The sequence below is a fragment of the Aspergillus vadensis genome (assembly GCF_003184925.1).
Source record: "Aspergillus vadensis CBS 113365 unplaced genomic scaffold BO88scaffold_11, whole genome shotgun sequence".
NCBI lineage: Eukaryota > Fungi > Ascomycota > Eurotiomycetes > Eurotiales > Aspergillaceae > Aspergillus > Aspergillus vadensis.
The window spans coordinates 821858-842696 of record NW_020292049.1 but is presented as its reverse complement, the minus strand read 5'-3'; the positions used below and the strand labels follow the sequence as shown (position 1 = coordinate 842696).

Below are 20839 nucleotides of genomic sequence, written 5' to 3'. Positions count from 1 at the left end.
CCCGCCCGGAACATGCAAGGCCTATAATAAAGGACTGGAAATGCGGATATTACATGTTCATTAAGCGCCTGCAGCGATGGACGCTCACGAACAGCAACCTCCGGTCTCCGAACCTCTACGATCGACGACCCCGATCCCTATCGCGAAGCTCGCCCCGGAGCTCGAGAATCTTTCGGACAGCTCTATTCACGCCGTGGTGACCTTGCTATGGCCCTACTCATCATCAACTCGTTCGCTCAGTCTCTTGCTGGCGGAGCCGGACTTTCGCCTTCGACGCACGAATGGACAGGTCAAGGTGGTCTTCCATGGGCTGGTCGCGGAAGAAGTAGCCAAGTCGCACGTCGGAATTGGCGATACTGTCTACATCAGGCTGGCGGGATCGAGATTTGTGGACAATAAGGTGTCTAATCAGACGCCAGGGAGATGCATTGCGTGGGACATCAACTATGATGATGGCGTTTCCATTGAGGTACTTTTTCGGACTCAGCTAGTAGTGATCAGTTACAGTCCAGCGCTTACTAGTGTTAGATCTGGCGTTCTTCTCAACATCTCTCTACTGTACAAGTAGACCGCCCATCATCCCCGCCGCCCACTATCGACAATGCGATTGAAGAGGCACCATCTACCCCTCCTGCCAACGGACACCCTCGCCCAGACGGAACGAGTCAGAACGCTACTCTACAATCGTGGCAGTCACCGGCTTTTGTCGAGCGATCGCGCACATCGCTGGGCCACCTTTCGAGCTCCATATTTGACCCATTCGCAGAAGAAGATGGCTTCGTGCCGGGGAAAGGAAGGAAGCGACCAAGGTTTAGCATGCGCGGCAGTGATTGGCGGCTCGTCGATGAACCTGCGAGCCCCGAAGACATCGACATTCCGGGAGATTGGACGGCTATGTTTGACGACGAGGAATGGCTGAAAGCTGAGATTGGCGAGGATGATGCGGAGGATACGAAAGAGTCCCCAGAGCCATCTGAACCTCGCGACGTTGTACCAGTATCGCAGGGGACGCCCGATGGTGCGCAAGTTGAAGGTACCGCTACTGGGTCAGAGGAAGTGACACCTGAGTCCACTACAGAGAAGAAGTTGAACGAATCAGGATCCGATGCGGAGTTTCTTGTGCCTGGCATTGTGTCGAGGACCGAGGCTCCAAGCCCGCGAAGGCACGGCATTCCCACCTTCGCTGGTCATCTGCCAATAGATACTCCGCGCCTTCACCCAATCCCCTCTCCCGGCCTTCCTGTTCCTTCACCCTTGGTTAGCACTTCAAATAGCCCTTTTGGGTATTTCGGAGCCGTGTCAACTACCGGTCAAACTCTGTCCACTCCACCAACAACTGTCAACCAGGATGCCGCCGATTTGGCACTTGAGGGTATATCGGAGATTCCACCAGAGACTATTATCAGGAACTCTGATGAGCACGTGACAACAATGGTTAACGAGGAAGCTACCACTTTGTCCGAACCAGTTTCACAGATGCGCGAAGTTGGCTCTGAGTCTGAAGTTGGCCATGCTGTTTCGTTACACGGAATGGTCAATGCAGGGGCACAAGTTTCAGAGGCTACGCATGCTCCAGATACTACGCCGTCTTTGTCTTTTCTTCAAACAGCCACTCCGCATACCGCTTTCGCTTTCGGTATTGAAGGTGGAAATAGTGAAGGTTCAATGCCACAAGAAGAAGAACGGGCCAAGGTGGAAGAGGACGAGGAACGGCTCGAAGTACTCGGGCAATTTGAAGCACGGGCGGATTCCAGCATGGCTACGGAGAAAGGAAATTACCACAGCGTGGTGGAAACGACACAGCACGACTTAGAAGGCGAAGACCACGAATACGAGAGCGCTAGTCAAGGCTCAGTCATCGAGGACGCTCGCTCAGAGGCCTTGAGCGAAGAGTACGTTTCAGAAGAAGACGAGCAGCCTGACTCCAGAGCAAGACATGACATCGAACTCATCTCCGAGAGTGAAGCAGAATCACCGCCGAAATCTCATAGTGCCGTCAGGAGAGAATATGGATATTACCCCGAAGATGACGAGGAAGAAGAACTTGATGAGGATGTGGAGGAAATTTCTGATGAGGAGCCTGAATCTGAAGAGTTGGAGAATGATTATGATGAGGACGGATATGACGATCGTGTGGACTCTGAACTCGAGTCACAAGAAGATGAACTGGAGGCTGAATCGCCTCATCCCATCAAGAAGGCCGAACCAGAGGTTATTGTGCTCGATAGCGATAGCGACGAGGAGCCTTCGCCGAGCGTACCAAGGCAGCCCGCTGCAGCATCGACAGCCCAATATACTCGGGAACCCGACGTATCCACATCTGGGGATGAAGCATCCAGCTATGGGACATCAGAGCCAGGCGAATACGAAGAATATGAGAGCGAAGAGGTTGATGACGCGGAGGGGGAGGACTATAGTGATGAAGACGGGGAAGAGGGTGGGGAATGGTTTGTGCGAGACAACCAAGAAGCCCAGGAGCGAGAGGTCGAGCCGGTAGAGGTCGACTTGATTCGCCAGAGCCGCGAAATCGATGGGAGTGAAGAATTACATTCCGAGGAAGTACAGGTGGCTCATAAACCAACAATGGAGCCGCACAGCGATGACGAGGCAGTCGGCGTGGAGCAAGTAGATCACGGAAACGAGAGCGAAGGAGATGTTGATATGGATGACGGTCAGCGGGACGCTGAAGATGCTGATGTTAAGGTCATGGAGGCCGGATCGGTCCAGGATGAAGAGATGCACGACCTACAAACCGATGATGATCAGAATGGCGATGAACTACCCCGTGACGAAACAGTCGGCGACGAGAAGGCTCACTACGTGGATGCTCATGGAGAAGACGTAGAACTGGAACGTGTCGAGGAGCCAACTGGTGCTAAAGAGCCAGAGGTGGTGCACATAGAAGATGAGGCAACAGAAGAGCCGGGTCATCTTGCAGAAGGTCATGAAGTTTCAGGCCTAATTGAATCCACAGAGGGCGCTGTCCTTAGAGCTCCATCCGATGGCGCCGAGCAAAGCATCGATATCGACGAACACCCTGGTTATCATGCCGAACATGAGGAATTGCGGATGACAGAAGTCATATCACACGAGGCACATCCCGGGGAGATCGCATATGCTCAAGAAACTATCCATATCGCTCAACAGGATGGGACCAGTACTGAACCCGTACTACAGTATCCCGAACCTCCGATCGATCCCGAGCTTTTCAGCGCGGGCACTTTTCCGACTGAAATTAGTAGTGAACAACAGGAGGCACATACCTCCCACGAGCAGATACAGGATGGTGAGGACGCAGGCGTGCCAGAACAAGCCCAGCACATTGACCCTAGCCTGTCGCTAGATGGTGCTTCTCAAAGCTTGGGCCTGCCTGACTCAGCTGCCCATGTTCCCAAGATGCCAACTCTCCCACAGAATCAGCTGGTGACTCCAGAGTCATCTCAGATAAATGGAGTGGACATTCCTTCTGTCCCTGTCCTACCAGTGGATGCAGCACTGCCAACCCCTGAGCCTACCCAGGAAAGGTCAGATTTCCAGGTGGAAGACGAACTACGGCCTACCGTTGAGGTAGTTACAGAAACAACAGCGACGGTGGTGACAAAAAATCTCCCGCGAGACGAAGACGCCCAGTCTGAAGCGGAATCGATCTCTACCGCACCCGAAGAGCAGGCAATTTCGGATGACGAGAAGGGAGCCCACACAACTCATAGCGAAGACGAAGTCCTACTCGTCGGCCATGACCGCAAACACCTTCTCAACCTCAACCGCAACTACCCGGGCCTACGCAGCAAATACTCCTACTTCGCGCCTCTTGCCACCCTCATCGACCACTACAACGCACTGACAGACACCATCTCAGTCGTATCCGAAACTCGACCCGCGATCCGCGCAACTACAGGCAAAAAGGACTACATACTGACCTTCGGTGTGACCGATCCATCCCTCGCCGGCACAATCCTGTACGCCCAGATCTTCCGACCCTACAAAACCGCCCTCCCAACCCTAGAAGAAGGCAACGCCATCCTCCTCCGAAACTTCAAAGTCAAGAGCTTCAAGCACTCCATCACCCTATCCAGCGTCGACAGTAGCGCCTGGGCCGTCTTCAACGGCCCCAACGAAGCCCAAATCGACGGCCCACCCGTTGAATACGGCACGGAGGAGCAAACCTACGCCACTGACTTGCGCCAATGGTATCACGAAGACGGCATGGCCATGGTAGCCGATTACCAATTACAGGCCTCGATTGAGCAGGAAAGTCGCGAGGCCACTCCCTACAGTACCGGTGGATTCAGTGATTCGGGCAGCGTGAACAACGTTGATGGGCGCGCGGACTCCTCGTTCTCATCCAGTCGGGGCTCCGGCTCCGGCTCACGGAGGCGGAAATCCCATCGTCGGATTACTATCCATGAATTGCGTGATGGGAGGAGATATGCCGAGGTTGGGTCGCCGAGCAGTAAGGAAGATATACATGAGTTGAGGGATGGGACGGTGTATGCGAACTTCTGATTTCTCCCTGCGGCTGTGTATAGGGCTTGGAGTTGTGTTTGCAGTGTAATAGATCTGGATGATCTACGAGTGTATCTATGGGTGTTTGGAATGATGTTTCGCGGCATGTGTGTGGGAATGTTTCTAGCAATCATGGTAACTTTCACAAGCATATAGTTAGAGCAATTGTCTCTATTCATAGCATCCTTGCGTCTTAACCCGCAGAATGCTTGCTCTACACGTCTATACAAGCATACCGTCCGTGTCTTCATAACCCATACAAAATGATAACGATAAAGCAAAGAATAAAACACCAACCCACCATGAACGCTATCCCCAACCCCACACCTCTACTCCACCCTCAACCCCATTACTCTATCTATGCGCTAAGGCCCCCTCACATCTTCGGCCCATTCTCCCCACCCAAGAACTCCAAATTGATCGCCGCCCGAATAAGCTGATTCGCAATAGCCGTAGCCGGCGGCAACCTCAACGCCCCCTCCTTATATTCAGGCCCCGGCCCAGACCCCAAAACACTCGTGCCGGTCCGCAGCGCCTCCTCGACCTCGGCAAACTCAAACCACCTCGCGTCCTCAAGCTCGGGATCATGCTCGAGGTTGATCTTCTCATGCGCCGGATCACTCACCTGCGCAATAGCCCCGATCATCAAGTTCGCCGGGTACGGCCACGGCTGCGACGAGTGGATCACAACGCGCGACAACGTCACGCCGGCTTCTTCCCACACTTCGCGGCGGACAGCGTCCTCGACGGACTCGGCGGGTTCGATGAACCCCGCTAGGGTGGAGTACCAGTTAGGCGGGAAGCGCTTGGAGCGGCCGAGCAGGATGCGTTTGGCGTCGGCGGAGACGACGGCCACGATGATGGTGGGGTCGGTGCGAGGGAAGGAGAGGTTCGATATCGTGGTGCGAGTGTTGCAGGGAGGTCGGGTGGCGGGTTTGCCTTGCTCGACGAGGGCAGCATCGCTGGGTGGACAGGCGCGTTTGGTCCCGCTGTTTACGGAGATCGTGGGGTGGCCGCAGGTGCCGCAGAAGGTGTTGCGCGTGTTCCAGTCTATTAGGGCGCGGGCTTGTGCGTAGATGGCGGCTGTGCAGGGGGGTGTATGTGTTAGTGATGGTTGTTGTTGTATATGAGTGGTAGGGTTAGGTACCTTCACTGGCGGGGAATGACATGATGGTTCTGCCCTGGAGGAAGGCCAGACCCTTGGCTTCCATGTCGTCGATCACGGCTCTGGAGTTCGCTTGCTGCTCTTCGGAGTGACGGGGGGTGACGTCCAATGCGAAGTAGGGCGTTCCGGTGTAGATCTTCCAGACGAGACCGTCCTGTTTTTGGGTTTCGTCCAGACCGAGGAAGATTGGGGATGCGGTGGTTTTGCGTGAGTCGTACTCCTTGATGATGTCCTCTTCGGACTTGTCGTAGATGGTCTCGGGGACCATCTTGCGGATCTCGTCGTATTTGGCGTAGTAGGGCTCCGCGGGGGATTTGGTCAGTGGCGCGAGGTCCTTCATGAGGACGAAGCGCGTGGATGGGTGCTTGAGTGCGGCGGAGAGGAAGGCATGGTCACCGCGGAGGAATGACAGACGGTTCAATGGGGAGCCTGGCAATGGGTGAGTAGCTGGTCGTAAAGGAAATTTAGGGGAGGTTTAGGACATACTGGAGAAATAGTTCACTGTCTCCCTTCCGAACCGCCGGGCCAGCATGGAGTCGGCTTGTATATGCGGGGGGTTGGGGAGCTGGGAATCGTTGCTCATCATGCACTAAATAATACGGCGATTGTGGAGAGAATAGAGTGTAGGGAGAAAAATTAGAGGGATAGGAATAGGATATGAGTGATTACAATGCTGTATATCCACGGGGGAAAGTTCAGGAGAAAAATAGCAAGGCGATGATGCAGAATTGGGCCTCCTCATGGCTCCGATAACCAGCGATTAATCAGCACCCCTCAGATGCCGAGGCGGGTAATCTCGGTACCATCTGCGCAGGTACCGCTCACCCGGCAATTGCTCCGATACGGTATTACTGTGACGATTGAGGGGCAGGAGGGGAGCTCCCCACACACGTGACGAGCGTCATGGCGAGTCACGCTTTCTCCAACTGATTCGTGGATGGCTTCATTTGTTATCTTTCCCCACGGCATCAGCAGGGACGCAGTCGCTCACCATGGGTCATCTTGTCACTCTTGCAACATGGTGGGTGTTTGATTGGGGGTATATCGTTGTATGTTTCCACTGACAATTTCCTCTCAGCTCCCTCAACCAGTGGGCCCTCGACTTCGAGGGTAACTGCGAGCGCATTATCGAAAGTATTCGGAAAGCCAAGGCAGCTGGAGCCACGCTACGAGTTGGTCCTGAGCTTGAAATTACTGGTACTTACGCTTAGTTGCATCGCTATGGGCAATTGTTGACATCGCTCAGGATATGGCTGTCTCGATGCTTTCCTCGAGGGCGATACATACCTCCACTCGTGGGAGATGTTTGCCCGCATCATCGATCACCCCGACTGCCAGGATATCGTTGTTGATGTCGGCATGCCCGTTCGCCATAGGGACTGCAAGTGGAACTGCCGGTAGGTCATGAGTACGGTACCGATACTACCTCTACTCGGACTAAGCATACTTCTAGCGTGATCTTTCACAACCGCAAGATCATCCTCATCCGTCCCAAGATGTGGCTTGCCAATGGTGCGTACTTCTTTTATAGCTGTGACCGGATGAATGGCTGACGTTTTCTTCTTCTAAAGATGGCAATTACAGGGAAATGAGACACTTTACGCCCTGGCAGCGACCCCGCGAAGTCGAGGACTACTACCTGGAGCAGATTGTCGGAAAGATCACGGGACAATACAAGGTGCCTTTTGGTGATGCACTCATTAGTACTAGAGATACGTGCTTGGGTCTTGAAACTTGCGAGGAGCTCTTCACTCCTAACGGGTATGACCTCTACAGTCCTCGGTTAAGGGGAGATGGCTAATACGTGTACAGCCCTCACATCCCGTATGGTCTCGCTGGTACGTCTCTCAGTTCCACCCAACTGCAATTTTCCTAACCTATGAACAGGTGTTGAAATTTTCTCCAATTCCTCCGGAAGTCACCACGAATTGAGAAAGCTCGATACCCGTGTCAACCTTATTACACAGGCCACAAAATTGGTGAGGCTGCCAAACATACACGAGGTGTCACTTCTAATTCTTCTCTAGAGTGGTGGCATCTATCTCTATGCGAACCAACAAGGCTGTGATGGTGATCGTCTGTACTACGATGGTTGCGCAATGATTGTGGTCAATGGCAACATTGTGGCCCAGGGTTCACAATTCTCCCTCAACGATGTTGAGGTCGTTACGGCTACTGTTGATATTGAAGAGGTCCGGACTTACCGCTCTAGTGCGAGTCGAGGCATGCAGGCCAGCATGCAATCGCCTTATGTCCGCCTCGACCTGGACACGAGATTGTCCCGTCGGGATGAGGAAGCTGATCCTGGATATGCTCCCTCTGAAACTCTCAAACCACGCTACCATGTCCCGGAGGAAGAAATTGCTCTGGGTCCGGCTTGCTGGCTGTGGGACTATCTGCGCCGGAGCGGTGCTGCCGGATACTTTATCCCTCTCAGCGGTGGTATTGACAGTTGCGCTACTTCTATCATTGTTCACTCGATGTGCAGAGAAGTTGTCAAAGCTGTCCAAGAAGGAAACGAACAGGTCATCAAGGATGTTCGTCGGCTTTGCGCCGAGCCAGCAGACTCTACCTGGCTTCCCACTACGAGTCAGGAGGTTTGCAAGTAAGTCCCACTGCTAGATGCCGAACTATCAGGTCCTAACTTATTCCACCAGCCGCATCTTCCACACGAGCTACATGGGCACCCAGAATTCCAGCAAGGAAACAAGAGACCGGGCTAAGGTGCTCGCCGCGGAGATCGGTGCTTACCACACCGACTTCAACTTTGATACCGTCATCACTGCTATGATGAACGTGTTTACTATCGTCACAAACTTTCAGCCTAAGTTCAAGGTTCACGGTGGTACCCGAGCAGAGAACCAAGCATTGCAGAACATTCAAGCCAGATTGCGGATGGTACTTTCATATCTTTTTGCATCGTTGCTACCGACGGTCCGTCAGCGCCCTGGAGGTGGCGGACTGCTTGTTCTGGGCTCGTCCAATGTTGATGGTACGTTTGCAACCCCATAATCGTCATTATCAAGATCCTAACAAAGCGCAGAATGGTGTGTATATGCCCCGAGCCCAATATGGCACAACGATAACCCCCTTTAAACCCAACAAGAAACTAACCTAAACAGTCTTCGCGGCTACCTGACCAAATACGACGCCAGCAGTGCCGATGTACGTCCACATCCCTCCTCTAAAGGAATAAACACCACTAACAAACACAGCTCAACCCCATCGGCTCTATAAGTAAAGTCGACCTGAAGAAATTCATCGCCTGGGCACGCGACTCCTTCGACCTTCCCATCCTCGACGATTTCCTCACCGCGACTCCCACCGCCGAACTCGAGCCCATCACCGCCACCTATGTGCAATCCGACGAAGCCGACATGGGAGTCACATACGCCGAGCTCTCGGTCTTCGGATACCTCCGTAAAGTGGCCAAGCTTGGACCCTGGTCCATGTACGAGCGCCTACTCCACATGTGGGGGAACGAGTACAGTCCTCGCGAGATCTACGAAAAGACGCGCCATTTCTTCTACAACTATTCGATTAATCGCCATAAGATGACAGTCTTGACGCCTAGTTATCATGCTGAACAGTATTCGCCTGAGGATAATAGGCATGATTTGAGGCAGTTCTTGTGTATGTTTCCTTTCCCTGCCCTTTTCTCTTCATTTTTGTGTTTTGTCGCTCGCACGTGAGACGTGGTACTGGTGTGGGATGATGGCTAATATACTGGTATAGATCCCTCGTTCTCGTGGGCGTACAAGAAGATGGAAGACAGTGTGCAGTACTGGGAATCGAAGGGGTGGACTACGGGTAAGGCGCAGAAGAAGAGCGTAAAGGCCGATTAGAGTGTCGGTTTCGTATCCTATAGTATATCCATTTGGGGAAGACGAATACATGTAGAGGGGGCGGTTAGTGGTGATAGATGTTTAACGTGAGTACGCAGTAATACATATGTCACGAGCACATCCTAGCAAATATATTTGCTGTAAAGTAATACAGCGATCAACCTAGAGATATGGTAGAAACACATTGAAGAGAAAGAAAAGATCGGAACTTGAATTGTAGATTGGTATCAGCATCAGTGAGATATAGACAGATAGGAAATCGTAAGAAAAGACAGAATATGTGTTTGGTAAGTAGGAAACAATGCTTTTGGAAAGCAACGCCAGCAGTGATAATCAGCGCTAATTGATGACAACGTTAAGTAGATCCTTAAGATCAGAGCATATAGGTATAGTATGAGAAATAGAAACAGAAAAGAGTGAAACGACAGCCAATCACTGTCTAGTCTCTCCAAAACCAGCCGGTTTCCTTCCGATTGGCAGATGAAGAGTCTCCTGAACTGTTCTGTCCATGAGGGGGGTTCAGAACTTCCGTTGTCTCGTTGCTCTCTTCACGACCATCAGAGAATCTCTTTGTCCAGACGGTCTTCTTCTGAGTGGATCCATCTGGGAGTCGGACACGCTCGGTTCTTGTCATGGTTGAGATCACGGTTGGTTGTTCTGTGGTTGTAGTTGGTTCTGTCACTAGGGTTGGCTGCTGCTGCTGTTGGTTCTCAGGAACTGTGGTGTCGTTCTGTTTGTCAGAAACAGGTTCCAGCCATTTGTCGGCCTCGCGAGGTCTCCGTCTATCCTCGAGCAGCAAGCGCAGTATAGGGCTCTCGAACATATCCGCAAAGGCCTTGCTTTCACGGGCAGCAGCGTCCTCGAAGAAGCGATCGAACATGTCCAGTTCCGTCATGGTCTCGGTCTCGTTGTCGTCTGCGGTTATCTCTCGAGATACTTCATTGCCATCGCCGCGGTCCGAGGTGTAGTTGTGGAAAACGAGCATTGGGTTTGACCGGCCATCTCTTCCGCTTTCGGAAATTCTCCACTGGTCGCCCAAACTACCGCGTTTCGCTAGACCGTACAGCCAATCTCTCGGGGTCTCCCTCTTCGCCAGCGCAGTGGTGTCCTGATCGAGCATCGGTTTGCCATTTTCCAATCGAATAAGGTCCTCGAAAGCTTCGCGCCAGTGTGTCTCCGTAGCGGGGTTGTTGTTGTTCTCATTCTCCGACGACAGGCTCAACGAGGACATGAGCGACGAAAAGACACCCCTGTCATGGTGGGAGTGGTACTGGTTCTGGCGTTCCAGGTGCAAAGGGGAGTAAGGGCTGAAGATGAGGTAGGAGAAGGGCCAACCGAAGGAATTGCTAGCGAAATCCGAGAACATGGAGCGGTGGAAGGGCTGGAAGAAGTGGGAGGAGAAAGGGCTGTCGAACAAGGAGGCCCGGTCGAAGAAAAAGTCGAAGATGCTGTCTCGGTCGCTTCTGCGCCATCTGGGATGGTTATCTGTGTACCATTGATCCTCCCAGTCAGTCCAAGAATGCGCCGGATAGCGGTTGTGGCGCTGGTTGTGGTGTTCGGTGTTGTCCGCTGTACCTGGCGCATGGTTGTCCCCCTTCGCGTCGCCGCCGCCGTCTCTCCTGCGGAAAGCTTCCTCATCGAAGATGGCCCAGTGGTCGCGAGAGGGCCGCGAGGACATGGAGGGAATGCCCATCACCGACTGGAGCACGGACGAGACTTGTTCGTCGGCGAAGCGGCGGACAGCGTCCAACGCGGTCTCGTCATCGGGCCATCGGCGGGAATCGGAGGGAGCGGAATTTCGGTTCTGGTTAGAGGTGTCGTCACTGGGCATAGTGAGGGTGCAGATGCGGATGCAAATGCAGGGTGGGGTAGATAAAGAGTAAGTTATCAGTAAGTCAAGAGGTAGAAAGAGTAGAGGAATGGAACAAGGGAGATGGAGGAAGAAAGAAAAGAAAGATGGGCGAAGGATTGAAGAAGAAAGAGCTTCTCGCGATTCCAATCAATTAATTGTTGGGGATATCGCCCCACTCGTGCTTCCCAATCACCACGTGACCCATACCATCTGATCTGGTGCTTTCTAGTATTTACTTTCTCTCCCTGGACACACACTTCACGAAGTTGATAGAATTTATTATCACAGACATACTATTATACTACAATAACACAGCAGTCCGTGCTACAATCTGGATACACTATTAATCCGTGTCTTACAGCCGAGATCGACGTTCCTCCAAGTTCTTCCACGCCTCATCAAATCCCGCTCCGCGGACCCACTGGGGATCCTGGCCAGTCGAATCCATCACTATCAGGTAATTTAATGCATTAGCACTCTTTCCACTTCCATAAGAAGGAACCAGGCTGAACATACCCATATTCGCAATCTTCAGCCACATATTCCCTTTGATCTTCAACCCTAGCTCCTCGGCCCGATCTTCAAAAGGCCGGCATGCCCTCTCACCGTTCTTCAAAGCTCGCACCAACTTGGGCAAATGTCCATCATCACTTGACTGGCCGTTGCAATAAGCATAGATCTCCTCCCAGCTCTTCGCTGCCGGATACCTCGTAATTTCATCTAGATGCAGATCTGCCGCTCCGTACGCAACATAGAGCAACAGATCCAGTCGGCCTGTCCACTCTAGAATTCGTGCTTTAGTCACGTCATCTAGATACGGCAACCGAATGATCTTGGACAAGAAGATAGTGGAGTTGACACCGTGGATGTAGAAGAAATCGAACTTGATCTGCTTATCGGGTCGCTGTGCGGCACTGGTGAAGTATGCTATATACACATAGTTAGTCACTGCCAGATGCCCTCACAGAAGTAGTTACCAGGAAAAAAGGAATATACTCACCAACAGTATTGATAATCTCCGCTGTCTTCTCCTCAATCTGATCCACCGAGACCCTAAACTCCGCCGCATACTTGATCATCTCATCGGGGGCCCGTTTCAGCACCCCGTTCTTCATCCGCTGGCTATCATCATACTGCGCAGACCGTGCCAGCTTCTCATCAGCCCGAATCTCCTCCAGAATCTGCAGCATAGTCTTCTTCCCATGCTTGGCCATGCCACCAGCTGCCTTTTCCACGGGCCAGAAGAACAACGGACCATACCAGTCCTCATGAACAGCCGTCTGCGCCAGTCCTTCAGCTACAATAGCAGGCTGGTTGAACTCGAGACCGAATCCGAAATGAATAAACGGATGGATCAAGCCTATTGCTACCAGTTAGCCACCACTCCCCCCTCATACCAATCAACCCGATAGAGAAAAAAGAAAGAAAGAAAGAGAAATACCTCCAAACAACCTCCCCAACATCAACTCAGCCACCTCACCCCCGGAATCCGAGAAAAGATACTCCCCCAACACCCTCTCCTCCCCCTTCTCCTTCATCTGACGTTGGAAGAACTCCAGATAATTACTATAATGCTTCTCCTTCCCCAGATACTTCAAGAACCCTTCTGCCTCTCCCATCTGACTCAACACATCCTCGTCCACGGGCATCTTGGGCCGCTGATAGCTGCTATTCTTGTCATATGCGGCGCGGATCTGTTCCGGTGTTGCGCCGAGGGCATATAGACTTAGGATGTGGTGGGGGATGTGGTCTATACCATACCATTAGCCATAACATACCTTCAGTATAAGGAAGAGTATGGAAACATACTATGAAATCCACTCTGATTGAAAAACACATGATGGGATCGCATATCCTCCTGGAGAACCTCACTCGCCACGCGCGCTGACTCCTCGCTCAGATCATGAGAGACGATCCCATGATCATGTTCAGGCAAGAGATGGATATTCGTAGACGTCGCCATGGGGACATCGCCCTGAAGTGACCGTTGTAAGGTACTGATAGTGGTAGCAGTAGTTGATGGATTCATTCTGGGCCGTACGTATCCGTCCCTATAATATGAAGACGACCTAAAGCGCAATACAGAAGCACTGGGGGTGAAAGCAGACTTTCTGAGCGTCCGACTCAAAGAAGATGATGAGGAAAGGCAGTAGCGTAGAGTCATCCGTAGTACTACTACCCCAGTTTCTTCTTTATAAAGTAGTTACGAGGTGCGTGTGTGTGTCAGGTAAGCTTAAGTATCCCTGAACCAAAGTTCCAGTGCGGTCTGATCTAGTCAGCAAAGTTCCACCTGTTATGGTTAGTTCTACTACCGTAGTAGGATCTCTCGTATTCATCGTCACTTGGTACTACTCAGTTAAGTAAGGTAAGGTATGATTTGATTTCTTGGTTCGGGATTGTCGGAGTCGCGAGAACCGAGAGAGAGACAGAGAGAGAAATGGGTTATTTGGATCGACGTCATGCTGATATGGGCCGGACCCTAACCTGGTGGGTATCATTCCGTACAAAGTACGGTTACTATTCTTCTTTCTTCGTTAGGTGCTTTTAGGTTGAGGGGTAAAGGCTAATTAGATTCATTGTGATTGGGTATCTAGCTAATTGATTCCACGGGGTTGAAACCAAGGAAAGTGTATCCGAGGTTGATTAGGTTCTGCAGAATAATTAGTATAAGTGGTAAGTGAGTAGTAACTGGTGATTGGTGAGTGGCGGGTGTGATTAGTGGTTAGGATCTGGGGTAGTTAGCTAGCTGCATTAGTAACATGATGGGGTCAAGCTCGGGCTCGGCCTCTGGCTCGGTGTTTGGCGCTGTTGCTTACTTTATGTTTTGGGTCTGGACTTTAGCTACTATTATTATACTGTGTGGAGTTGATGCTGGAGTGTGCCTTGATGGATTAAGGGGTGGTGGTATTTCTATGGCATGGTTTCATGTACCAGAGTCTCTTGAAGAATGCACTTTAAGTTCCATTCGTATGTGAGATTACTTTTCACTAATGCATGTCCAATCTAACTGGGTATGTCGTATATAGTATGTTGTGTCGGTCTGGGTATTAACTTCACAACTACCGCATAAAATCCTCCAACTCCTTCTTCCGCTTGAGTCGCTCCCGCTCTAGCTTCCGGAATAGCGGGTGATGGCCCACCTTGTCCTTCAGCTGCTTGTTCCGGCTCTTGTTGTACTCAATATACGCCATGTCTTCGCCGCCCGCCAGGCCGCTGAGCGTCGCGGCACTACGCTTGACTGCTCCCTTGCGCTGGCCGCCCGAACGTCCTGAGAAGAGATCGTCCGTGACGTGCTCTACCTCGGCAGAGGTTTCGTTCTGTAACATCACCTCCTGCAGCAGCTCACGCCGTTCGCTGGGTGTGGCATATGCCAGACCCTCCAGGTTTTCGATGCCTTGCAGGTGAGTAATGACCTTGAATGCGTAGCCCTGGTCGACCAGGAAAGCCTGTCGCTTGGAAGAGTAGAACATTTCATCTGTGTCTTTCGACACGAGCGAGTAGAAAAAGGCGTTGAATCCCTCGTCGTTACGACGCTTGGCTCGCAGAATACGACCAAGTCGTTGGGCTTCCTGACGACGAGAACCGTAGTGAGACGATATCTGAATCAGACAAGTGGCTTCCGGCAGATCGAGCGATGTGTCTCCAATCTTGGAGAGGAAGATGGTGTTGACTTGTTCGTTGTGCTGGAAGTTCTCCAGGATGCGCATGCGCTCGTTCTGCGGAGTACCACCGTAAATATAGGCCTTGTTCAGTTTGAGTGCATATCGTTGAAGAGCATAGACGTTGTCGGAAAAGACAATGACCTTGTCGCCTCGCTTCTCGTGGTAGTCGATCAGGAACTGGCAGGCTTGGAATTTCCGCGGGTTCATGATGTATAGAAGAGCAGCCTTTCGTGACTTCTCTCTCATGTATTCGGAGTAGAATTCAGTCGTCATCGGACACCACACCTCGGCGCACTGAACCTTGGCAATGTGCCCTTGCTCGGCCAGTTCCATCCAGTTGGCTTCGTACAGTTTCGGACCAATCAAGAAGTTCAGATCCTTGATCTTGTCATCCTCTCGCAACAGCGTTGCCGTCAATCCCAATTTACTCTGACACGCAATTGCCGACGTGACCTTTCGGAACATCGATGCAGGCACGACGTGCACCTCGTCAAGAATCATCAGACCCCACTCTCGTGACTGGATCCAGTCCATCATCTTCTGCGCATCATGCGACCGAGCACGCGTCTGGGACACCATGGAGTAAGTGGATACGATGATACCAGTCGATCGACGGAACTTCTCCTTGTTGTCTGATGTGAACACGGCAATATCACCGGGATCAATGTTGGACCAGCGCAAGAACTCGTTACGCCATTGCACGACAGACATCGAACTGGTACACAAGACAATTGTTCCCTTCTTGATTGTGCAGCCCGCCGTGATACCCACCAGCGTCTTTCCTGCACCACAAGGCAAGACAATGATTCCACTCTTCGCACGTCCGTTACCGAACATCTTACTCAAACTCTTTTCTTGGTAGCTTCGAATGCGTGCTGCCGGCTTCAAGTCGATATCCAAAGTGGGATTGATCTCATCATTTCGGAAATCATACTCCTCCAGCGCTGGACAGCCCATGGCCTGACAGCGCGCCTTGACGGGTTCGACTGCTTCGTTGGGGATTTCGAAACTGTGAACTTGGACTTCCTCCTCATCGTCATCATCGTCGCGAATAGCCAGCAGGATATCGTCCTCTTTACGAGCTTCGCCTGCACCGTCTTCCGCCGGCTTCTGCTCCGAAGCCTGCCTAACACCCGCTGCATCCTTTGTACCGGGAATGACCAGGCCACCCATTTTCGGGGCCGCCTGCTGAATGATGCCCTCCGTGCCTTTCAATCTCTGAGACCCAATAACTTCGTCCTGCAGCAGCATCTGCAACATTGCCGGATCTGTACTCTCCACGAAGAAGCGGTTATGTTTCAGCACGACCTTAATCTTTCCGTATGATTTCGTGAAGTCGAGAATGAACGACTTGATGGTATCCGGAAGCGGCGTTTTCGACAATCGATCCAGAAAGTTGATAATATCCTGGGGCAGCAAACCCACCGAGACAGCCGCATACAAACTATTTCCCGTCAATCGGTATTCGTGCAAATGGGTCGGACGCGACAGCGGTTCGGCGATAGTAGTCAAGAAGTCCTGCGCCTGGGGTGCAAGCGGCGAGAAACTCTCCAAGGTGATAGTTCCTTTGAGGGGATCGATCCAGAGCGGGCGGTTCGCATGATCGGGTTTCAACGATAGCGAGGAAAAGTCCTTGTAACCGAAATCGGGGTCCTGTCTCTGCACGGCGGCGCTTTTCTTGTTGCTAAAGGATTCGAGGGAGAATTTCTCCAAGACACCTTGTAGGCAAAAGATGTCAGCATCCAGACCCTATATGCAAGAGACTCCATTTCTACGCTACCTTTCAGGTTATCATCCTTGACTTCTTCCTCGTAGTCTGAGTATTCATCACTACTACCAACATCCGGCACAGGTGTGGGCCGTTTCGATGCTCTACTTGACCGACCGCTATCCGTAGCTTTGCGTTTGATGGGCATTATGTATGTATGTAACCTCTTCCGTATTCGACCAAAGTCGAAGGGGATCGTCTAATGTGGTGAAGAGGATGCGATGCGGGACGGTGAGAGAATAATGTACGCAGGTGCTCCGAAAGGCTACCGGCGCCTGGACGAGCGTGAAGGGAATACGGCAGCTCGATAGCTCCAGGGGTCGTGGACCAAATCGACCAGCTGAAGCAGTGAGGCACAGAAGCTGGTGAAAGCGCGACGAAGATAAACTGAGAGCAAGAAAAAGGCAGGGGGAGATGATCAAGAACGAGAAGCATGAGATGAGGCTCGGGAATGACAAATTCACGCCTGAGGCAACAAGGCGAGTGGCGATCCGACAATGCAGCACTGTGATTGGCTGTGTGTCACTCACTAAAGGGAACCGGCCGGTTTGACGTAGTCTAGTCCTTAGGTAAAGTCCGGAGCTTCTTGCGAGTCCGCGACTCCGAGTCCACCTCTGTTAAGACAAACCCGTCGAGGCCAGAATAACATTCACAATGAACACGGTATGTTCCAGTTCCTTTATAGCTTTGTCTATAATGTTTCGCTAACAATTGCTCCGTCGCTATCTAACAGATTCGATCTACATGGTGAGCGAACCCTACAACGAACACCTGCCTGCTAGGCGTCCACACCACCTGAAATGCACACAATACTGACGGAAACTCACCCAACCCAACAGGATAGGCTGGGGCACCCTTTGCGTCGGTAAGAAGCAGTCTCTGGATCCCAATCAATGTATCCATATAACTAATATTGAAATACAACAGCTGGCGGCGGAGCCTACTACTTTGCTAAGAAATCCATCAACGCCGACCGTCAGACCCGATTCGAAGCGGAAGTGAAGCGCAAGGCGCAGCTGGCTGCGATGGAAGCCGAGCACCGACGCCAGAACGCCCCGAACAATGTCCCGACTCCTAGTCCGACCGAAGATCCGAGCCTGAAGCGCGCCCAGTTAGTGCGTGCCGATGATGTGGGCTCGCCGAGTGCTGAAGCTAGCCATGACCCCGCACCGACTCGTCACGAACCGGAGACAGAAGCTGAGCGGGTGCTGGAGAAGAGTAAATATGAGGCTACGCAGCCTTTCCGGCCTCCGAGGGGAAACCGCTTGTAGGGCTGGTGGGTAGTTAGTTTGCACATAAGTATATGAGATGGAGGCGGCGATGGTAAAAACAAGGGGGAGAAGAAAAGGCTATGTTGTGGCATTTTCATGTATCATAGTTTGGTGTTTGGAGCTGCAGGAACTAGGTATAGTATGACCTGCTTGAATATCTTGATCGGCGGGGTTATCCCTGCTAACGTAGGGGCATAGCTACAGTATGTAACCGGTGGGTCGGAATGAACTCTTGTCTATACAGCAGTGCTTTAAGGAGTTGATGTTGATTTCACCAATGTTTCGATTGAAATTAAGTAGCCATAAGGTATTGTTCTATAGGTAAAATAGCCACGATCAATCCGGAATGATGGTCGTGGAGCAGCCACCAATCCCACCAAAAGAGAGACGCCCACATTGATGGGTGTAACCGGGCTGGCACCTGTCCAGATCCCTTCCCCAATCATGAGACTTTCTTCAACGGGTAAGGATGCAACTATGCATGTGATAATCCCAACATAGTCAAGACAAAAAGCAAAGCAAGGAACGCCATCGAAACTCCCGCCCGCCTTAAGCAGAGGTATGATATGCATCTCTGCGAAAAAAAGAAAAGCCCCGAGTCATGTCGCGTGAGACCTTCATACGGAATGTATGTATGTAAGCAATCGCCCAGCACCCTTACGCCTTGACCGATCAGCAAATGTTGATCCCGAAAGAAATGATTCAGTGCGAAAAGTGAAAAATCGCGCGATATCGAGAAGATTCCTGACGCCCGGAGTGGGTGGTGGTCGTTCGGAAATGAGCCCCGCTGGTAGTGTGGGAGTTATATCCGATCGGATATAGAGACTACCTCCGCTTAGCGCGCGTGGAAGCATAGCGGTGGGTGCGGCCTATCATGGATTATTAATATCAGGTGTTTGATTATGAATGTTTCAGAGGAGAGAAGATCTTACTTGTTGTGATTGGGGTATCCATTGTTCTTCTCGCGAGAACTCTCAAGAGCTGGAGGTACGAAGGGAAGCACCACGGCCGTGACTAGACAGGAGCTGGTGATGAAGCGGGAGATGCGAGTGTCTGGCCGAGGACGGCGGACAGAAAAGTGGCGGATGGTTGGGCGGGCGAGTTGCATGGCGATAGACATGGTGAACAGTGTTTCAGTTGAGGCAACTGGCGTTATGAATATTGCCAGAAGTAGTATTCGACCAGGAGAGTGGGTTGTCCAGTAAAGCAATAAGTAGATAGGAGGAAGCGGCGCCTTTTTCAAGGGGGAAGTAAGTTCAACAGGTAAGTGTTCTCAGTTGCAGAAATTCAGGTCAATGCAGGGACCAAGAGGCAAAGGTTAATACTAATGATAAAAAGGTTGCACAACTGCTGTGCGGCAATACGGACCTACTTATAATAATTATGGTATACGGCTCTATCGAGGCTTGTTAAGAGGCAAATGGAGGATCAGCCTACACCTCAGCCGAACGGACCGTGTTACCCTGGTGGGGGGGTGGTTGTCTTGCGGGGGTTCAAAAAGGCCCACAGGCCCATGATGATGCTAGGCTAGTCCCTCAACTAATGCTGATTGATGATGACACTGGTTTTGGGCCTTGAGAACCTTGAGGGATAAACGAAAAGCGCGCGGAAAAACGGTCCCGAATCATGTAGCCATCAGCTGAAGATCGGATAGCATGCCAGGCAGTTGTCGATTCTAGTGTCTATGTAGACTAGTCGATGTTCATACACATCACTCCATACCTGTCTCCTGCATTCCTACCGCGAAGGATGATGATGCATGGACCACATGAGTTATGTGGGCACCCACTGATGTACAGTCGCATTGACTGAAAGGGCCTTGGTGATCCAGTCTCAACACTGTTGAACTGACTCACAGGAGTAAAGGTGAGAACTCACGCCATCGAGGGGCAGCTGATCGCGATTTCCGGCCGAAGGAGACGGCGGGGCTCAATGACGGACCGGCCAGGCACGCGGGCGGTGATCGCGGTAGTTGGTTAGTACTGTAGACTAGGTTGGGCATGGCGTGCCAGGCTGCAACTCCCCCCCAAAACTGTGGTCCCGGCCCGCTGGAGTTTAAGGTCTGGTCACTCGCTTGTCTGATGGCGGGACTTGAGTATCCGGCCTGGCGGTGTGTGTGGTTTTGACGTACATTGGCTGCAGGGTGAGTGAAGAACAGACTGGTTGAGTGACTGTCACTATCTGTGTGTACGTACACATTGAGCACGAGCCTAAGGTGATCAGGGGCAGCTAGGTATCTACCTAGACACTATTCCATTATTACAACGTAGGAGAGGAGATTAAAGGGGAGAGAAACACGAAGCAATCCTGCATCGATCATGCCACTTCCACCCCCCACGGCGCCTGAGGCCGCCAATCATAACTGACGTCACCGATGTGTCCCCGCGAATCATGACTCAGCTATTAGTCAAGCTTAGCTCCCTCCTTTCCCACTGCTGAATACATCCACCACTATGGAATAACCATGAGCAGCCTCCAAAGATAGAACTGCAAAATATAGTGTGGTGCTGTAGATTCTCTGACATGCGAGAAGACGTGTCTATCTAATATTTGAGCAACGACAGAGTGCCATGCGTTGTCACTCGAATAATCATGTTAGTACTGGCAGCTTTGATTCTGGCAAATATAAATAGTACTACTAAGCTTCATGGAGATGATACTATCCAACACTTGGCTCCACATGTATCCTGCTCTTAAGCACTCCCCATCTCAGTCGTAGTACTAATCGACTAGAGCTGTCTCACTTTTCGGTTTTCTCGCCATATCACGC

At 51.7% G+C, this 20839-nt stretch overlaps 7 protein-coding genes across 7 annotated transcripts; 2 read left to right on the top strand and 5 right to left on the bottom strand.

The window, feature by feature from the left end:
• Window positions 1-4640: 4640 nt before the first annotated feature.
• On the bottom strand, window positions 4641-6370 carry BO88DRAFT_388655 (NAD(+) diphosphatase). Its single transcript, XM_025704877.1, has 3 exons — window positions 6158-6370; window positions 5654-6100; window positions 4641-5589 (listed from the first exon to the last, which is right to left on the bottom strand). Exons 1-3 carry the CDS (start codon window positions 6255-6257, stop codon window positions 4883-4885), a joined length of 1254 nt encoding a protein of 417 aa, XP_025563092.1. The 5' UTR covers window positions 6258-6370; the 3' UTR covers window positions 4641-4882.
• Window positions 6371-6637: 267 nt separating this feature from the next.
• Window positions 6638-9736, top strand: BO88DRAFT_46249 (glutamine-dependent NAD(+) synthetase). Its single transcript, XM_025711218.1, has 13 exons — window positions 6638-6692; window positions 6750-6868; window positions 6918-7068; window positions 7125-7183; window positions 7243-7432; window positions 7484-7509; window positions 7559-7650; window positions 7699-8276; window positions 8329-8663; window positions 8715-8718; window positions 8794-8836; window positions 8887-9304; window positions 9407-9736. The coding sequence occupies exons 1-13, from the start codon at window positions 6664-6666 to the stop codon at window positions 9514-9516; spliced, it is 2154 nt and encodes a 717-aa protein (XP_025563091.1). The 5' UTR covers window positions 6638-6663; the 3' UTR covers window positions 9517-9736.
• On the bottom strand, window positions 9517-11481 carry BO88DRAFT_404988 (uncharacterized protein). Its single transcript, XM_025706759.1, has one exon. It carries the CDS (start codon window positions 11345-11347, stop codon window positions 9956-9958), a length of 1392 nt encoding a protein of 463 aa, XP_025563090.1. The 5' UTR covers window positions 11348-11481; the 3' UTR covers window positions 9517-9955.
• Window positions 11482-11723: 242 nt separating this feature from the next.
• BO88DRAFT_339990 (questin oxidase family protein) lies at window positions 11724-13397 on the bottom strand (the record flags this gene model as incomplete). The annotated part of the gene is made up of 5 exons (XM_025703049.1): window positions 11724-11818; window positions 11885-12295; window positions 12369-12728; window positions 12810-13118; window positions 13178-13397. 5 exons carry the CDS (start codon window positions 13395-13397, stop codon window positions 11724-11726), a joined length of 1395 nt encoding a protein of 464 aa, XP_025563089.1.
• A 923-nt stretch (window positions 13398-14320) lies between these two features.
• Window positions 14321-17204, bottom strand: BO88DRAFT_404985 (TFIIH/NER complex ATPase/helicase subunit SSL2). Its single transcript, XM_025706758.1, has 2 exons — window positions 16818-17204; window positions 14321-16755 (listed from the first exon to the last, which is right to left on the bottom strand). The coding sequence occupies exons 1-2, from the start codon at window positions 16944-16946 to the stop codon at window positions 14428-14430; spliced, it is 2457 nt and encodes an 818-aa protein (XP_025563088.1). The 5' UTR covers window positions 16947-17204; the 3' UTR covers window positions 14321-14427.
• A 248-nt stretch (window positions 17205-17452) lies between these two features.
• Window positions 17453-18069, top strand: BO88DRAFT_453734 (uncharacterized protein; the record flags this gene model as incomplete). Its single annotated transcript, XM_025710764.1, has 4 exons — window positions 17453-17461; window positions 17532-17545; window positions 17638-17663; window positions 17726-18069. The coding sequence occupies 4 exons, from the start codon at window positions 17453-17455 to the stop codon at window positions 18067-18069; spliced, it is 393 nt and encodes a 130-aa protein (XP_025563087.1).
• An 835-nt stretch (window positions 18070-18904) lies between these two features.
• BO88DRAFT_453733 (uncharacterized protein) lies at window positions 18905-19189 on the bottom strand (the record flags this gene model as incomplete). Its single annotated transcript, XM_025710763.1, has 2 exons — window positions 18905-18938; window positions 19002-19189. 2 exons carry the CDS (start codon window positions 19187-19189, stop codon window positions 18905-18907), a joined length of 222 nt encoding a protein of 73 aa, XP_025563086.1.
• Between the last annotated feature and the right edge of the window lie 1650 nt (window positions 19190-20839).